At 34.3% G+C, this 20293-nt stretch overlaps 1 protein-coding gene across 7 annotated transcripts in view; it reads left to right on the forward strand.

The window, feature by feature from the left end:
• Positions 1-20293, forward strand: part of CTPS2 (CTP synthase 2) — a 148406-nt gene that overhangs the window by 118615 nt on the left and 9498 nt on the right. For 5 of the 7 annotated variants that reach the window (XM_051984446.1, XM_051984443.1, XM_051984448.1 and 2 more), the window contains 2 exons: positions 6324-6468; positions 19697-19714. In XM_051984446.1, the coding sequence (XP_051840406.1) occupies positions 6324-6468; positions 19697-19714 (163 nt within the window). Of the gene's footprint in view, positions 1-6323; positions 6469-19696; positions 19715-20293 lie in introns of those variants that run through there. The other 2 variants (XM_051984449.1, XM_051984447.1) reach the window with 2 other exon arrangements.

Here is a 20293-nt window from a genome sequence, read left to right on the forward strand (position 1 = left end):
CTCTGATGTTCAAAGCCCTTCATAACCAAGCTCTCTCCTACCTTTCCAGGTTTCTTACATCTTATTCTTCAGCACTTACTGTTTGATTCAGTAACACTGGCCTCCTGACTGTTTCAAGAGCAAGGCACTCCACCTCTCAGTTTTGGGCATTTCCTCTGGCTGTCCCTCATGCTTAGAATACTTTTCTTCTTCATTTTTGCCTTCTGGCTTCTCTGGCTTCCTTAGTCCCAACTAAAATCCTGTCTTCTCTCACAAGTCTTCTTCTTCCCCCTGTTCATTATTTCCAACTTATACCATGTCTAGCTTTTTTGTACATAGCTATTTGCATGTGAACCTTTCGAGAATAGGAACTATCTTTTTCCACCATTGATTACTTCCAATTTATTTCATGTCTAACTTCTTTGTATATAGTGGTTTGCATGTTAACCTTCCAAGAATAGGAACTATCTTTTGCTTTTCTTTGTATTGTAGCACTTAGCATAGTTCCTGGCATATTGTATTGATTTAATACGTATTTATTGGCTGGCTAATTGATATTTCTTTAGGGAGTATTTTGGATGAAGCTGTGAAATTTCTGTAATTTAGAGGCATCTAGGTGGCAGAGTGATTAGAGTGTTATGTCTGTAGTCAGGAAGACACAATTTAAAAATATGGTCTTAGATACTTATTAGTTATTTTATCCTGAGCAAATCACTTAATCTCTATCTACCCCAGTTTTCTCTTCTGTAAAATAGGGATGATATTAGCGCCTACTTCCCAGGATTGTTGATCAAATCAAATGTGTACAATCAGATTTATAAAGTACACAGTGGGTACTTAATAAATACTTATTCCCCCCCCCCCCCCTTCTTTGTATCAATTCTGCTTTCTCATCTGCTAATCAGACAGATGCTGCTGTCCTGTAGTGGTAGAAATTTGATGTTTAAAATTTTTCTAGCATAACTAGGTGATACAGCACCAACCCTAGAATCAGGAGGACCTAAGTCCAAATGTGGCCTCAGACTCTTGACACTTAACCAGCTATGTTAAATTTTTGTTTTCTCTAAACACTCATTCTCATTCCAACTAGTCTTTTCAGTTTTTCTGATTACACTGTCAACAACATTATATATCAAAATGCTTCAGTGAAAGCTAACTCCCCTTCCTGTTGCACAGATTCTTTCTTTTACCTTTACCTATTATTTGCCATTGTCTTACCACTGTCTGCCAGGTTTTTAACTTGATTTTCATGCACTTTAAAATACACACACACACACACACACACACAGACACACACACTCTGACAGTGATTACAAAATAATTGGCTTCTTTTTGTAATCTTTGGACAGTATTTCAATTTATGTATTTTAAAATGTTAATATGAAAAAGAGTTCATAGACCGACTGCCAAAGGGATTCATGCCAGAAAAAATTAAGAAACTTTCCTAAACCAAGAGAATATTGTATACAGTTAACAGCAATGTTTTAATGAAGATCAACTGTGAAAGACTTAGCTATTGTGATCAAGAGCCAAGATCCAAGACAATTCCAAAGGACTCATGTTGAAAAATACTATCCATCTCAGAGAAAGAACATATGAACTCTGAATGAAATTGAAGCATTTTTTCCCACTTGACTTTTTTTCCTTCCTGTTATGGGCCAGAACTCTAAACTTGAAACAAAGGATTCTTATAAGGTGCTAAATCATTGGAATTGATAGAGACAATGGTTATCTAGTTTAGCATGGTTCAGTATGATAGATTTAATCTTACAACAAATAGTGGTTTCCTAGTGATATAATGATTTGTTTATCTCACTGTAGAGCATATAAGCTAGGAGCTTTAGCCAGGATACAGTTTGGAGAGATTCAGAGGGTAGAGAAAGCTATCCAGGCCCCAGAAAGGAGACAAGACTTTGAAAGAAAAAATAAAGGATTTGGATTTTAACCCCTGGCTACTTGTGTGGTGATTACTGAACTGAAAAGAAGGCTGCCCCAAAAACCTCCAGAGACCCTCCAGAAAAACCAAACCAGAGAACATTACATTTTTCTCCCACTTTCTTTTGTTTTAGAACATAGGGTGGTCACTCTCCCTGACTTCTCAAGAAGGTGAGACCCCCAAAAAGGAGGTGATCATGCCTTCCCTGATTCCTTAAAAAAGGGGTGAAAACCTATAAAAGGAGGTAATCACACTCTCCCTGATGTCTTAGGAAGTGAGATGAAAACACCAAAGAGAAATGGGAAATCAGACCAGATTAGTGGGTTTCTAAAAGGTCTCACTTTAAATAGGTATACATAAATTCATCAACATGGGAGGCATTACACATAATTACATAAATTACACAAGCAAATAATAACATAAGCTAGTAGTGACAAATAATATAAATCAACACAAGGAATTATACATATCCATAAGTCCTAGATATAGTCCAAAAGGAATCTATTGTCCATTACTTCATGTGCCAGGAATCCAATGATTCCTGCAAGTTTTGAAGTCCTGCATTAGTCTTATCATGTCTCAGAGAATCCAATGATTCCTGCTGGTTTTGAAGTTTTGCAACAGTCTCATTATCAGCCACGCCTTTTCAGTGTCAGATGTTTCTTAGGTCTCTTTTATTTTGAGGTTTTTCTCTTTTTTCTGTCTCTCTCCAATGGACAAGGCAAATACGGCTCATTGGCACTCATGATTCCTTCTCCATCTATAGAAATACAAGCAAACCCTTTCTCCCAAGCAATTAACCTATCTAGTCCCTTCTATTTACCACTTTGTAAATCTTTCCTCATCACCTAGTAATTACATTGGAGCTGCTTGTACTGGACACTGCCCTTCTGTTGGGTTAGAAAGCCTGTATTCTCCCCAATTGTAATGCCTTTTTCCCCATATGATTGCTTTTTGGCTGATTGATCATGTAATCCCTTTCTGCTATTTGATTGCTTCTCTGCTGATTGATCATACCAGAGTCCTGAACTTCTAAAGACTCTCTGGGTGTAACCTTGACTGCCATCATACCCCATCTGTTTTTTGTTTGATGTCTTGGAGGTGGGTGTCATCTCTCATTTCTCTGAGTCAATCTACATTCTGAGCCCTAGTGAAAACCTTGGTTGCATTTTGGAGTTTTAGGTCTTCTCTCACCCTGTCTTCTCATACTATCTCTATACCTACATTGAACTTCCAGATGTCCAACCTTTCCATACTGAAAGCATTGCCGAGTTTCTCTAGAAATGCCTTGCCAAGAGCGACCCTGTCTTCCCATGTTCATCATAGCCTGGGTATAATAAGCATTTGTATCCACTGTGGCACAGTGTCTTATGATCTCCTCTAAAGGAGCATCTTTGTGTAGTCCCCATATAGTTCTTCTACAAACCTGATTGGCATTTTCCTTAGCCATTTGTCTTATCATAATTCTTGTAGCTACAGTTTCTCCAATTGTTCTTGGGATAACTGCAGATGTCCCACAAAATCAGCAAAAGGTTCATTGGGACCTTGCTCTATTTTTGTGAAGATTTCACCTCCACCTTTTCTTGGGAGGGAGCCCTATGCTTTGATTGCAGCAGCAGCAATTTGCTCATATGCTGTTATGGGATAATTAATCTGTGCTAAATTGTCCGCATACTGACCTTTTCCTTCCTTTTACCTCTCTCCCTCCTCCTTCCTTTTCCTTCCTTTTTCTTCCTTTCCTCATTTCCTCCTTTCTTCCTTCCCTCCTTCTCCTTCCTCTCTTCTTTTTTTTCTTCTTCCCTTTCACTCTCTCCCTCCTCTTCCTTCCTGCTTTCTGCTTTTTTCTTTTTCTTCCTTTTTTTGCAAATATATGTTTTGCATGACTTCACATGTATAATGGACATTATACTGCTTGCCTGCTCAAAGGTGGGAGAAGGGACTGAGGAGAGGAAGAGAATTTAGAACTTTAAAAAAAGAATTTAAAAAGTTTTTAAAAAGTAGCAAGCAGTAAAGAAAATGAATCTTAAAAAAAGAATTCCATCATAGAACATTTAGTTTTTTCTATAGCTTTAGATCAATTTTATTTGATAATTTCACCTATGATAAGGCTTTCAAGGGTTGTTTTGAGGATCAATTGAGATAATTTGATGATATTAATTATCAAAAATAATACATGAAAAAATGCTTTGTAAATCTTTTAAGAGATACACAAATTATTTTTGGTTTATCCAGACCTGGGATTTTATTTATGTAGGGAGTTCATTGGTAACGAAAGGTCCTCTTACAATGCAAATTAGCAACTGGCTTGTAGTTTATAGTCTTGGAGAACTTCTGGGAGTACTAAGAAGTTAAATAACTTGCTAAGGGTCACGTAGCCAGTATTTGTTAGAGGTAGGAGCATAATCTAGATCTTTCTAGTGTTTAGAAACTCTAAAGCTGGCGCTGTTTCTCCTCCATCACATGGCTTCTCTTGAACCTTACTTTTAGGATAAATGTCATCAACATTTGTCAATCAGCCAATAAGCATTGATTAAGTGATTACTATGTCTCGTACCCCTATCTCCCAGTAGACAAATAAATACAGTCTGAATCAACATATGGCCTTATCTGAAAATATACTTTTATTTATTTTATCCCTGTAGTCTCCTACTTCTTTGCCTTTTTTCCCTTTTCCACACTTTTACTTGCTTAGCAGCCCTGATGGGTTTAGTTATGATCTCTTTTCATGTGACTCACATATATATGTACATATTGCATGAACACACATATACTTTCATATATTCACGTATACAATGCACACAGGAATAAAATGGGCAAACACATATATATATATATATATATACATATGCCTATGTAGATGTAGGTGTATATGTGCCTATATATACATGCTTGTGAGTTTATGCCTACATGTGGAAATGCAATCATTTTTTGAATGCAAGTTTTTTTTTTAATCACAAACAATCACTCAGATGGGATATCCTATGGGCATATCAAAGTCATCATGTCCTAAATAGAATCCTTCTCTAGTGTGGGGTGAGGAGGGAGAAAGACAATTCAGAACTTAAAATGTAACAAAAAATAAGTTAAAAATTAAGATTCTTTTAAAAGGGAGAAGCAAGGTGATGGAAGAGAGGTAGTGTTTTACTTTAAATCTTTTATAGCAGGGCATTCATTTTCTCTACTTGGAAGATAGGTTTCTTTCTAGGAAAAAAAAATTCCATTAAAGACAAAAAACCCACAGCTGTATAAAACTCTATAATAATGATTATTGTGAAAGTTTCAAAATGTTCTAAATATGTGATTTTGTCTGAGTTTTTCAATAATTTTGAAGTATGTACTCCAAATATCACCCCCCATTTTACAATTGAGGAAACTGAGGTTAAGAAGTGAAGTGACTACATTTATCCGGCTGGTGATTGTCGGAGATAGAATTTAAAAACAGGTCTTCCTGATTCTAATGCAATAATTTGTCTACTGTGCTATCTATCATACCTTACCCAAATAATCACAGTTATAAAAACTGAGATAGTATTAAGACTGAAATAAGAGATTAAAAAAAAAAACTTTAAGAATAAATATTTGCTAATCATGATATATAAATAAGAGAGTGATGAAAGCTACTTAAAAGAGTAGGCAGAGAACTCTACTGGTATCTCCTGAAAAAAATCTATTACGTTGGGAAATTTCTTTGTGGAGACTATACAGAATATTGTGAATTAGAGTTACACAGGATGATAAGGAATGGATGGATTGTGTTTTTCATGACAGAGTACTCACTCCAAATGAGAAAACTGAAGAATCCCCACTTAGGTTGTAGAGTCTGAAGGTTATGGAATTGGAGTATTGTATAAGAGTTGAGTCCAACTTATTGTGATGATCCTTAAGACACTTGAAGGGAAGGAAACAAAATCAGCTATCACCTTACTATGTTCTTGGTTCAGTCAGAATTTAATTAAGTCCATTAAGTTCAGTGCCATATTGGATTAACTCAAATCTTGTCTCAAAGTTAGGAACTGGTCAAGAAATTTAATTTTACTAAATGCCTTAAAGGGTTCTTTAGTATTAGGAATGATCTGGCCATGGTCTGAAGGCCATGACAATATAGTGGAAATGGTGGTGGTAAGTCAAACCATAAAGTTCTGAAAAATGAGAAAACAGAGTCCTGCCTTTTTTTTTTTTTTTTTTTTCTTTTTTGGCTTACATCCAACACACTGCAGCACTTCTACTTTGTTTTTGACACTTTAGTTCCTTGGTTTTGTGTGCTGTTTCATCACTTGAAATACTAACTAGACAAATGGTTTTTCTAAAATATATTATATAAAATGCTGGTTGTTTTCTTGCTGGAGGGTAAAAACTTTAATTTAAACATTTGCTGGGCCTTAAATGTATTCTACTCTCTTCGTTTCAGATCATCCTTATTTTGTGGCTGTCCAGTTCCATCCTGAATTTTCTTCTAGACCAATGAAACCTTCTCCTCCATACTTGGGTCTATTGCTTGCAGCAACTGGTACACTTAGTGCTTACCTGCAACAAGGCTGCAAATTGTCCCCAAGGTAATTTGTTTAGTGTTTGCAACAGTGATACAATTGCTATTTCATTTCTAGAGCTTTCCTGTGTAACTAAGTACATATAGAGAAGTAAAGAAAGACTTAAATTTTTCTTTAGTAGAATATACTAATATTAACAAATTAAAGGTCTCCTTTAAAGCCTCATTATGGCAAAGAGATGGTAATATGTATATGTATATTTATATTTATATATCCATATTAGCCATATTGCAAAAAAAAAAAAAATAAAGAGGGTGATTATATTCTTGAAGGTTATGACTAGAACACAAGTTCTGTCAGATTTTCACAAGATGAAATACAAACTTGAATAGACTGTGTGTTTATTTGAGAACCAGCCTGATTAAATATGAAGAGGCTCCGCAACTCATCTTTTAAAAGTGTGTGTGTGTGTGTAGTTCTGGTGGGGTGCCTTATATATATAATATTACATAATAAATATTTGCTAAATAAACATTGAGATATATCTAGTTAGTAGCAGATGGATTATAGTCTATGTTAAAATGATAGGTCCTTGAAATGTTACTACCATGGTATTCATAACTTCTAACAGATTGATCATTATGAAGTTATTTTCTTCAAAATGACAAAAATTGGAAATAGTCAGCACTGGAAGGTTGTAGAAAAACAAGAACATTATTGCATTGGTTGTGGAACTGTAAATAAGTACAGTCATTTTGGAAAGCAATATGCAGATGAAGAGACTAAAATGTCCATGCTGTTTGACCCAGAGATTCACTGCTGGTTTCTCAAGGAGGTCATTGATAAAAATAAAGGCTCCCAAATATTTGTAGTGTCACTTTTTTATGGTCACCAAGAATTAGACATCAAGTATATTCCCATAGATTGGGAAGTGACTAATAAGTTGTGGCACTTGATGACAAATGGGAGCAGAGAGCAGGTAGAACTCACTTTGCTTCTATTTTCCTTGCCAAAAGAATTGATTTTGGGCCTGGGAAAGACAAATAGGGAGTTGATACCTATAATAATAAATAATGACATGCTTATCCAATTTGCAAATGATATCAACCTGGGAGGGACCACTAACATTTTGAATTCTAGAGTCAGAATTCAAAAAGATCCTGACAGGCTATAACAGTGGGCAAAATCTAATTAGCTGAATATGATCGATTATTGGGCTGTGAGAATATGATTAATACAGAAAACCATAAGAAGACATAGGAACTGATGCAAAGTGAAGTGGGCAGAGCCAAGAAAGTGATGTACACAACGATTTTGCAACAGTGTAAAAGAAAAACATTTGGCTCTTATTTGTCATAATTTAAAAAGGAGAGGGAAGAAAGGGCCAGTCTCTAAATCATTCTTTTATGGGCATGTGTTCTATCTATCTGTTCTATGATATTCTATCCCTTTTTTCTTTGAAAATGCTGTATCAGCATTAAATCATCTCTCTGCTTACAAAGGAATGCAACTTTTAGCTCACTTAGGATTGCTTAAATAGCTAGCATAGGGACAGCTGGGTGGTGCAGTGGATAGCACCAGCCCTGAAGTCAGGGGGACCTGAGTTCAAATCTGGCCTCAGACACTTAACACTTGCTGGCTGTGTGACCCTGGAAAAGTCACTTAACCCCAATTGCCTTAGCCAAAAAAAAAAAAAAAAAAAAAAAAAAGAAGGAAAGAAAAGGAAAAAGAAGTAGCTAAGACATTGACTAAGAGATATGAATGGAAGTGCTCATAGCATCACAGAATTTCTGAACTGGGAGGATGCTGAGTGGGATCCCTAGTCTAAGACCTGAAATAGAATTTTTTTTAATAACATAGTCATCCAGTATTTATGAAACCTTTGCTTGAAAGTGAGCCCATTACCTCCTGAGGCAGCACAGCTCATTCATATTTAGGTAGCTCTACTGGTTAGGATTTTTTTTTTGGTTTGTTTTTTTGTTTTTACTGACATCAGATCTGAATTTAACCTTTTGCTCTTAATTCTCCTCTCTGGGATCAAATATCTCACCCTCCTTCCATGTGGCAATTCACATATTTGAAGACAGCTATCATATCTTCCTGGAATGGTCTCTAGGTTAAACATTATGAATTCTTTCAATTGCTCCTCATATGTTATGAATTTAGGATCATCATTGTCCCTGTCTCCCATCTGAGAATACTTTCTTGCTTGTCAATATCCTTTCTAAAATATGATGTCCATAGTTAAGCACAAGGTTTTGCAGGTATTCTTACTAAAGCAGAGCACAACAGAATTACCATATTCTTGTTCTTTCAGGATAGACCTATATTAATTCAATTTTATTATGCTAGTCATTCATATTAAAACTTGTAACCTACTAAAATCCTCAGATCCTTTTTTAAATGAACTGTTGTCTGGTCATGTCTCCTTATGCTTGCAATTTTTAAAGCCAAGTGAATTTACTCCTATTAAGATTCAACTAATTAAATTTTGTCTGGTGTTATAGCTTTTCAGGATCTTTTTGAATCTTGATTCTGCAATCTAAAGTGTTAGTGGTCTCTCTCAAATTAGTATCATTTACAAATTGGATAAGCATGCCATTATTCATTATTATGAGGATTAACTGATATAGTATTGAGAATTGAGTAATTATGAGTATAAACGCCATAGAAAGGAATTTGTCTTTTCTATTTCCCACTTTGGGCAAGAAAAAGAGAAGCAAAATGAGTTTTACCTTTCTTCTGTAACCATTTGACATGACATCATTATATCCATCTTATCCATTTGTATCTATTTCAAATAATAGTTCTACCCCTTCTTTGAATCTCCTCTTTACTCTATTAATTACTTTTTAAAAAGTCCTAATCCATTTATTATCTGTAGTTTTCTTCACCAGACTCTCAGATTCATCAAATACTGAGGTTTAATATTCCCATGCATATAATACATTCACAATAGATATAACAAAAATATGTTTATGTATATATATAAAATATAAATTATATGTTCACATACATATGTAATTAATAGCATATTAATTATATAGTTTATAATTTATGTAAATAATATTTGCTACATAAACATGTTATTAATAGCAATTGTTCTCTAATAATATAACAATACAATATATGATATATGATGTCACTTATGTCAGAGAATTTGTGAGGATGAAGTGATTCACAACCTTTAAAATGCTATTTAAATGTTAGTTGTGATAATACCAGACATGCCATCTTCTACTATCTGTCCTTGCTTTGATCTCCTGTAGGTAACAATTTATAATCTAAGTTGCCTGACATTTTCTGTGTATTCATTGTAGTCTTTTTAGACAACTCTCCTTTTACATCAAAATTGTTTCTTTGTCCTTAAAATTTCATTCTTAAGAGTCCTGGATTGGAATTCTTTGGTAGAATTTTCATTCATGAGAGTTTTTGTGTCTTCTGAAGTGTTTGAAATTTGCTTTCCTAAAACTTAAGGATCATGTCAAATTATTCCCAGATTTCTTATTTTCTATCAAAAATTTGAGAAAGTGGTCACTTTCTTCATCCACTCCAACAATCAGTTCTTGCCTGTGAGTATAGAAATCAGATCAAAAATAAAGTTTTCTCTTGTTGGTTTTTGAAAGAAGATTATCATAAAAATAGGTAAAGAAATTATTAAATGCACTGCTTTTAAAAGCATGAGAACATGAGCAGATATCAGACAGCTGAGGTCTTCTTTCACTAATGTACCATGAGTCACGTTTGTGCTCTTTATCCTCCTTTTACCCAAGTGGTCTGTGGTATATACTCTGATTATAATATTACTTCTGTCTCTAACTCTATTGATCTTCACCAAAATGCTTTTCTTCACATGAATATATCTTTTAAATATAAAATGCTGCCTTTTTACCTCACTCATTTTTACCTATTTTGTTTCTTTTGAGTAAGTCCTTTCAGAGCCATATTCTAATCTCATATAATAAGCATTTATTGTATGACCTCTGCTGGGAACTTGGAATACAAAGACAAAAATACAAAGAAAATAGCCCCTGGCTTCAGGGAGCTTATCTTATTTAGGGACGTTATGTCTTATTCCAGGAAGCTTCAGTGGTGCCATTGAAATCAAATTTATTCCTCAGTGTAAGGCTCTTTATTTCATCTTTTTTGTTTATTTTATACTGTTTGGGAAAGGGGCAGTAGGAATAAGAATCTAAGTACTGCCAGCTATGCTAGATACTGTGCTAAGTGCTTTTTTTTTTTTTTACAAATATCTTATATAATCCTCACAATAACCCTGGGAGGTAGGTGCAATAGCAATAATTATCCTCATTCTACAGTGGAGGAAACTGAGGCAAATGGGTTATGTGACTTGCCTAGTCTAACACAATTAGTTAAGTGTCTGAGGTTGGGTTTGAATTCAGGTCTTCCTGATTCCAGACTTAGTTTGGCCTATAAATGTCCCCTAAAAAGAGTTGAGATTGAGCAGAAGCTAGTTACATATTCCCTGGATCATATCCAGATATTTGATTATAATAGCTAGTTTTAATATAGCACTTTAAGGTACATAAAGCACTTAACAAATACTGTGCCATTTTATCCCCATGACAACCCAGGAGAGAGGTGGTGTTTATTTCAGACATATATGAATAAAAGGGGATCATAGTTTAACCTTCTTTAACTGCTGTCATCATATGTTTTACATGTTTTGTCTATTGCCTGATTCATATGGTATGGATTATGCCGAACAAGCCATTTCTTCATTTAAGAAACTAATATATGTTGTAGATTTCACAGAATAAGGCCACTTCCTCATTTAAGAAATTGAGAATTGATCTAGGATATAGAGATAATCTTTATAATTTATTTTTATTTAGTACTTTGTTTTTTAAAAAAATCTTTCCTCATAAAAATATCCTTGGAATAGGAAGGGAAAGTATTATTCCTATATCACAGATGAGGAAACTAAGAGAGACAGCAGAGCTAAAAGGACAATCTAGTTCTCTGACTCCTAAGCTGCTGTGCATCACACTGAGATTCTCTAGGATAGTGTTTTCTAAAAACACAATGGCTTCAGCAGCAGAGTGGTAATTTTAATGTGGCTCTGCCTTTGATCTCATGCTCTTTGACAATGCTTTTTCCCTGCGTGTCTCACATCCTCCTGTGTAAAATAACATAAGAGAACAAACTTGCTTCATAAGTTGGTTTGGAGAAATAATTCATAAAAAAATCTGTCCTCTTGTAATTTGCAAGTGCAAAGTCATATAGAAATGTAAAGCCTTAAATGGATATGATATGGCCATGGGTGGGCTGTCTACCTGTATGAGGCTTTTCTGCACAACAGGTAGGGGAAACCTAACAATTTCTGCATAAGCCCTTGGATGACTTCTCAGAAAATAAGTTGCTTCCAGATGTCTGCTAGATCCTAGAAGCAGAGGGCAAACAAATTACTCTAGAACTCAGCTTAAAGATTCTGCCTTGCACAAGGCAAGTAATTCCCAATAAATGTGCTGGAGTTTATGAATGAGATTTCTTTCTCAGACCTTTTTGTTTGATTAAGGAAAGCCCTAAGCAAAAGAAGAGGCTTCTAGGTGGTAGGGGATCGTGCTGGGCCTGGAGTCAGGAAGACTCATTTTTATGAGTTCATATTTGACTTCAGATACTAACTGTGTGACCCTAGGCAAATCTCTTAACCCTGTTTGCCTCAGTTTCTTCATCTGTCAAATGAGCTGGAGAAGGAAATAGCAAACCACTCCAAAATCTTTGCTAAGAAAACAGCGTGGATAGGATTAAAATGCGATTAACTAATCAATCAGTTAATTAATTAAATTGCAGGTCAAGGGCCTGGCGTGCTGTGACTCACACATGACTGAATCACTAAACAATGACAATAACGGCAATAATACATGGCGGCACTGATAGGATGTAGAGATCATCTTTATATTTTAAAATTATATATAATTATATGTAACATATAAATATATATAATATAAAATTAGAAAACCCTTAAAAAGGGTTTACAAAATGCTTTAAATAGTTTATTTCCTTTAGTCTACAGTTTTACCCAATATGTTTAAATAAGTTGTTTAAATAAGAACTTTACTGGGTTTTTTCCTTGAGGATGTAATACTTAGGAATAATTGACTGTCTTGCCTAAGAGCTATTTAACAATGAGATATGATTCAAACCAATTCCAATTGTTCAGTGAAGAAGAAAGCCATTTACACCCAGAGAGAGGACTGTGGGAACTGAGTGTGGATCCAACATAGCATTCTCATTCTTTCTGTTGTTGTTTGCTTGCATTTTGTTTTTCTTCTAGTTTCTTTTTTTTCTTCCCTCTTGATCCAATTTTTCTTGTGCAGTAAGATAACTGTATAAATATGTATACATAAATTGGATTTAACATATATTTTAATATATTTAACATGTATTGGACTACCTGCTATCTAGGGGAGGGAGTGGGGAAAGTTTCTGAGATGAGGAATTTTGGGAGGACTCTTCACTCTGTGTGCTCTTCTTTATCTGGAATACTAGATTAATGTTACAATTTTGGTGACTAGTGCCACTAAAATGAGCTGGGATGGGAGAATTATATATTTATATCTTTAAAAAACCAAACTTTTGGTTTTTGTATCATCTTATTTTCAAATATATCCTTCTCCCTTCCCTTAGGAGAGACCCATCCATTCAATGAAGAATAAAAAAGAAAGAAAAAAAAATTTTTTAGCAAAGCTAATCAATGTGCCCACCAATTCTGACAATGTATAGCATATTCCATAACCATAGTCCATAAAAGGAAGTGAATAGTGTTTTCTCATTCTTTGTTCTGGACCAATTTTAGTTGGAATCTAAGTTGGTGGAGTTTCTTAGTAATTTAACCATCTTGTGACTCAACCTGAAAGAAAGGATTTTATGGCCTTGAGATGAATAACTTTGTAAGAGTAGAGATCTGGTGATTCTCCACTATTATTCAGTATGTTCAGTTTGATATCTTTAAACTGTGAACAGGGGAAGCTGATAACTTCAGCTAAATACATCTGTGTCTGAAGCCTCTGAATAATGCCTAAAGAAAATTTTGTTGCTCGGTGACTGAAAAGCTTAGATAGAAGAATGGAGATAGGAAGCTAATTTAAACTGAAAACCTAACATTTCATATACCTACAAAATGACAACTTAGCTAATTCATTTTAGTTAGTTCAGAGATAGTCAATTGGAGATATTTTAAAGGCATAATAAATTCCAGTAAGATAATCTTAGGCTAATATTTCTAGACACTTAATTTTTTGTTTCTACTTGTGCTGCACATGGCTGACAAACTGAGACATTTTAATTAGTCAAGAAAAAAGGAACTTAATGTTTATACCATTAAGAAACTGGATCTAACATTTGATAGGAAGATTCTTTTTTCTTTTTTTTTTTAAATTAAAGCTTTTTATTTACAAAACATTTGCATGGATAATTTTTACATTGACCCTTGCAAAGCCTTCTGTTCCAAATTATCCCCTCATTTCCCCCACTCCCTCCTCTAGATGGCAGGTAGTCCCAATACATGTTAAATCCAATTTATGTATACATATTTATACAGTTATCTTACTGCACAAGAAAAATTGGATCAAGAAGGAAGGAAAAAAAAAGAAACTGGAAGGAAAACAAAATGCAAGCAAACAACAACAGAAAGTGAGAATGCTATGTTGGATCCATACTCAGTTCCCACCGTCCTCTCTCTGGGCGTAAATGGCTCTCTTCTTCACTGAACAATAGGAATTGGTTTGAATCATCTCTATTGTTGAAGAGAGCCATGTCCATCAGAATTGATCATTGTATAGTCTTGCTGTGAATAATCTCCTGGTTCTGCTCATTTCATTTAGCATCAGTTCATTAGATCTCTCCAGGCCTCTCTGAAATCATCCTGCTGGTCATTTTTTTACAGAACAATAATATTCCATAACACTTATATACCATAATATATTCAGCTATTCTCCAATTTATGGGCATCCGTTCAGTTTCCAGTTTTTTTGCCACTACAAAAAGATCTGCCATAAACATTTTTGCACACGTGGGTCCCTTTCCCTCCTTTAAGATCTCTTTGGAATATAAGCCCAGGATGAGATTTTTTTCAAAAAAAATTTTTTTCATGTAAACAAAAAAAATTTTAACTTTTTTTTTTTAAATTTAGAGTTCCATATTCTACCTCCCTACTATATTCTTCTCTCCCTTCCTTCTTCCTTGGGAAGACAAGCAGTTTGATATACATTATACATGTCATGATCATTTGTACCACTATCATTGACTCTAGGTGTAACAGTGATTAGAACATTGGATTTGGGATCAGGATGTTGGAGTTCCAATGTGGCCTTAGACAAATATTAGCTGTAGGAGCCTTAGCAAGTCACTTAATTGTTTTCTACCTCAGTTTCTTCATCTGCAAAATGGAGACAATAATAACACCTACCTTCCAGGATTGTTGTAAAGATCAAATGAAATAATATTTGAAAAGTGCTTTAACCTATATAAATGTTAGGTATTATTAGTATCTTCTCAAGGGATAATTTGAGACAGTTAGTTGGTATAGTTGGATAGAGCCAGAATATATACTAAGGAAAACCAAGGTTTAAAATATGCTTTAGACAATTATGTAACTAGGGACAAGTAACTGAATCTTAGCTTCTGTTTCTTTATCTGTAAAATGGGAATTATAGTAGCCATAATATTTACCTCACATGGTGGTTGTGAGGTTCAGATGTGAATTATCACATGTATGTAAAGTGTTTTCTAAGCTGCAAAGCACTACAGAAATATCAATTGTCTTAAACTCAGAATGTACGATGGGGTGAGAGTATTAACACAGTTATTCATGCAGAGATCAGTTCATATTATTGCAAACAACTTCTCTTAATCACCACATTTGCATTTCTCATATTCTTTTTTTAATGATGAAGTTAACAAAATGTCATGAGCAGAGGTAATTCTCATCTTTCCCTGGAAACTCAGACCAAAGGAACAAACCAGGAGTGAAGCAGTGAACCCAAAGCCAAGCCATTCATTTTCAGGGAAAACATAATGATTTCATTTAGAAGTTGAACCATTGTAGGTTAATTTCCACAATAAGACTACCAAAAATAGCTCAGAAAGCACCTTAGTTTGCAAATTTCTGACTTATTCCAAGTAGAAAAGATTATTGCCAAAGAAAACAAAGGATTGGAATATAAACCTTTCTGTAAAGTCTTTATAAAGGATGACAGGCAATCATGATCAATATTATCTCATAAAACAGAGAAACAGAAGTTAAGATTAGGAAAACTTGGCAAATATCCAACTATGCAAAATCATTTCAAGGGTATTCAAGGATGAAAATGAAAAAAAGGATTACAAACAGAAGAAAGATAGAAAAGATTTGCCAAAAAAATCCCAAAGCCCCAAAATTTCAAGAAACTTTTTTCTACCAGTAATAGTTGAACAGTTATACTTGGATCATAGCCCTTTGTGTGCTTTGAAGAGATAAAAATGGTCTTAGAACTAAGAATAGCCTTAGAGCAGAAACAGGAAAAGCAACTGGAATGGACTAAATATATTAGAGGAAAAACAAGTTGGAGAAAATTCATTTCTGAGGGCATTGGAGGACAAATAGATTATTTTTCTGATGGGAGAAAAGATACCAAAGGTGTGGAAAAAACCTTAGACCTTGATAATAATAATATTAACTACTGCTGTATATAGCTACTCTCCCATTTATTTAAAAATTTATAGGAAAATTAACTATTTAATGAGGGCAGCATTAAGGAGCAAGCAGGTCTTCTTAAATGATATTCAGCAATGAACCACATCTTTACCATATACAAAAATGATGTCATGAATATCAGATTCCTTTGTGGGTTTTGTTGATAGGCTTACAAGGTCTTTTTTAGCAAGGTATCTCCCATATTTGCATTATTCATAATTCCTTGAAGGATAAAAGAGAAATAACCCTATTCAGTGACTCTAATAATAAACATCATTTGAGGAAGATGTATATTGGCCAGGAGCTCTGTATTCTGCACAGTGAGGTAAATAATTTAGGGCAGAATGCAGGTTGTATTTTCAGTGGATGGTTACATCTTCCAGATATTCCTATTTGAAAATAACATTGTGTTACTAGAATTAAGCCCCAAGATACCTCCTGACAGATATTTATACTCACTCAAAAGAATTTGGGCTGTGCATCCAAATAGTAAAGACCAAATGGATGAGCAAGGTCATGCATTTGGATAGAAACCATAGGGAGCTCATCCAACAGTATGTATAAGGTAGACAATACAGATGGACAGTGAACTGGACCAAGAATCGAATAGCAAAAAGAAAAGGGACTATATGGCTGTTAGGAAATTGCAAATCTTTCTTACTGACTCCAAGCTTCCCCCATTTTTCTTTCTTTCTTTCTTTTTTTTTTTTTTTTGTATAATTATTTTTATTGTATTTTTTCTAGTTATGTATAAAGACAAATTTTAGCATTCATCAAAAAATTTTGAGTTCCAAATTTTATCCTTCTTTCCCCTCATATTTCCCCTCCTTAAGATGGTAAGCAATTTAATACAGTTTATATATGTGCTGTCATGTAAAACTCTTCCATATTGTCATATTGTAAAAAAAGAAAGACTAAAAGACAAAAACCACCAAAAATTTTAAAAAGTAAAAAATTGTATACTTTGATTTGTATTCAGACTCCATCAGTCCTTTCTCTGGAGGTGGATAGCATTTTTCATTATAAGTTGTTTGGAATTGTCTTAGATCATTATATTGCTGATAACAGTTAAGTCATTCACATTTGATAGTCATATAATATTGCTGTTTCCATTTAACTTCTTTTCAAATAGCCTGCCATTTAGTAGTTGTCATAGGCAGGCAAACTGGATATGTGGGTGGAATTGCTCCACCCACATGGTGGAGCAATAGACTTTCTATTCATCAGAATAGAGGATATAGTTCCATATCAATAACCTCTTTTTAAGATACTTCTAGATATAAAATTGTCATCTGGAAAAGTATTAGGTAACAACAATTTGTTAAATTATATTAAGTGTTTAATAAAGAAAATCTATTTCTTTTGGGAGGCAATTTGAAAGATCACTGAATTTAAATTAAAGGATTCTTATTAGGATATTGATTCTGCCATGTAGTACCTGTGTGACCTTTGAGAAAATTCATCTTTCTGGGCCTCAGTTTACTCATCTGTAAAATAATGTGATTGGGTTAGGTGACATCTGATGATGCTTCCAGCTATAATTCTAAAGACAAAGCACAGGGAGAGAGGCAATATAATGTCAGTGCATAGGGAACTGGACTTAGAATTAAGAAGATGAATTCAAATTTTTGTGGTTTTGTAATTCTGGGCAAGTCACTTAATTTTTTTATGCATCAGTAAAATGAGAATGATGTGGGGATTGGTATTGATTACTTCTAAAATCCCTTTAAGTCTTAAATCTGTTATCCCAAATTTACTTTAAGGATCCCCGTGTGTATGTCCAGTCTTTACATTTTCCATATGTAGCTTGCTTTGCATTTATCCCAGTATTTCTGCTTCAAGAAATGCTTCTTTGTCCCTTCTGAGAGCTGGATTTTTTGCTATCAGCTTTTGTATTCATCTCAGAACTACCACAGCACATCCCTTGAACTTATTAATTCTTGAGTATGATGCCATGCATCATGATATATTATTAAATCTATTATTAAATCTGTTCATGATAGGGCCAGTAATGAAATTGGAGAGAATCAGCCCCAGCACTTTTTCTTCCTTTTTCATCATTAACTTAGAATACTGATGGGAGTTTTTATTGAAATGGTAGTTTTCTTTTAGCCATATCTTGACACATCCTCAAAGAGCAGCTCAGCACCTTTTAAGAGTGCTACACTTGAGAATGCAATTGGAATATGTCTATCTAGAGATTGATGGAATTGAAAAAATGATCTGGGATAGCACTTCTGCCTGCCCTGGAATGTCTGCTGTCTGTAGGGATAAGTGTTCCTCGTCATTCCTTGGTCAGAATCATGTTAGGCCTAGAATAATGCCTAGAAAATATTGATGAATGATTGTCCCCTACTTTTCTGTGACCAGAAGGCCAACAAGGCAGAGTAAATGTGTGATGATAATGACAATAGTTTTTAGTCTGTTTGTATTATTTGGCAGTTCCTTACACTCCTTTGAGTCTGGAAGTATTTTCCTTTTATGAAGTTCATTGTCCAAAATTCTCAAAGAATTATCATTATGCTGTCTGTCCTTGGGCCACCATTAAGGGCCACCATATTGACATAGGGAATGACTATTTCATTATTTTAATTGTTATATTTACAGCAAAATTGGAATGGAAATTGACATTGATTAAACAGTATCCTATTGATAACAGGTTTATTAAAAAAAAAAATTGTCCAGCTGAGATGCTTTAAATTGAGAAGTACTTGTCAAAATGGATAAAGCGAGAGATAAGTTATACACTGTATAACACTAGTCCTGGAATCAGTAGGGCTTGAGTTCAAATTTGACTTTAGATGTTTATTAGCCATTGATTAACTTCAGTTACCTCATAAAGAACTATCAATAAAAATTATTGATTTTATATAGATATTATTCAATATTATATTGATTTTATAATCAATAAAATTATTGATTGTTCATTATCAATTATTGAGAAAGCCAGCATCCAAGACCTGAAATCACCTCTTACCTCTGACAGTTCTGTTTGTGTAATTATGGGCTTTATCTTTCAGCACTTTAGGTAATTTCTAAGATTGATTCCTTCTGCCATTCCCCACACAACCACCAGTTTTCTTGACTTACATCTTGCTTTCCATGATTCTGGAAGGGAGAGTGAGGCTGATGACTGCACAAATCTACTATATTTCAAAACATTACCCTTGTGATATCATTGGTCTTCTTCAAGAACAAAGAAGGAACAACAAGACAAAGATTGTGAATTGCAGAAGCAGGACTGACATCTGGGAATTCCCCATACTAAGTCAAAAATGGAACCTTTAACTTGGTGAAAATTAAATAGATACAGCCTTTGATTTATGATATTAAATAACTAATGCTAGTATTACATTTAGAAAGAAAAGAATTTTGTTGCTCAGATATAGGTTAAAGTTTTTTCCTCCTCTCAAATCAAATTTCTATGCATTGTTTGCACTTGGGTTACTAGCATTAAAAGGGAATAAATCATAACATTGAACATTTTGCATTTAATAATTGCCCTTGACTGTATTCTGCATTTTTCGATTAGATGCAAAACTCTTTTAGAGCATACTAAGCTGTTATTTCATTGCTTTTATATTTTATGGCTTCCAGGGGCACATTCAGAAAGAAGTAAGTACAGCAATAATGTTTTGGAGAAAACTTTTATGTGCATGGTAGCAAGCTGTAAACATGCTTATTCACATTAACAATGCTTTGATATGCAGTATGGTAGCAGGAGGGTTGGTGCATGCTGGGAATTCTAATGAATTCTTTTTACACCTGTGTATAAGCTTAAGACCCAACCCTTTCTTCAGTCAACTGGGGGGTAATGTTCTAATCGCCACTATCAAGCAGCACAAAAATACTGTATAAAATATTACTGTTGTAATTATCTTAGGCATTTCCTATCTTTTTGATAAAAATACTTTTTCCCCCATATTGTTCTGAAATTTTGCCTCCATCATAGAACCCTTAGGTTGAATTTGATGGTCATAAATTAACTCTGCCTTCTATTTGTAGAATTGCCTTACTTAAATCAATGTTGTTAATATACACTGGCTGGATTAGACCCTTTGTGCTGCTGCAGGTGGCTTAGACTTTGCCTTTGGAGAAGTGGAATAAGGAGCACTGTATCTTTTTTGTGGTCATTCTGCTTTTTCTTTCCAAAGCATGTGCATGTGCTCTGGGTTAAATATTCAATTGACAAGT

The sequence above is a fragment of the Antechinus flavipes genome, chromosome 3, assembly GCF_016432865.1.
Source record: "Antechinus flavipes isolate AdamAnt ecotype Samford, QLD, Australia chromosome 3, AdamAnt_v2, whole genome shotgun sequence".
In the NCBI taxonomy this organism is placed as follows: Eukaryota; Metazoa; Chordata; class Mammalia; order Dasyuromorphia; family Dasyuridae; genus Antechinus; species Antechinus flavipes.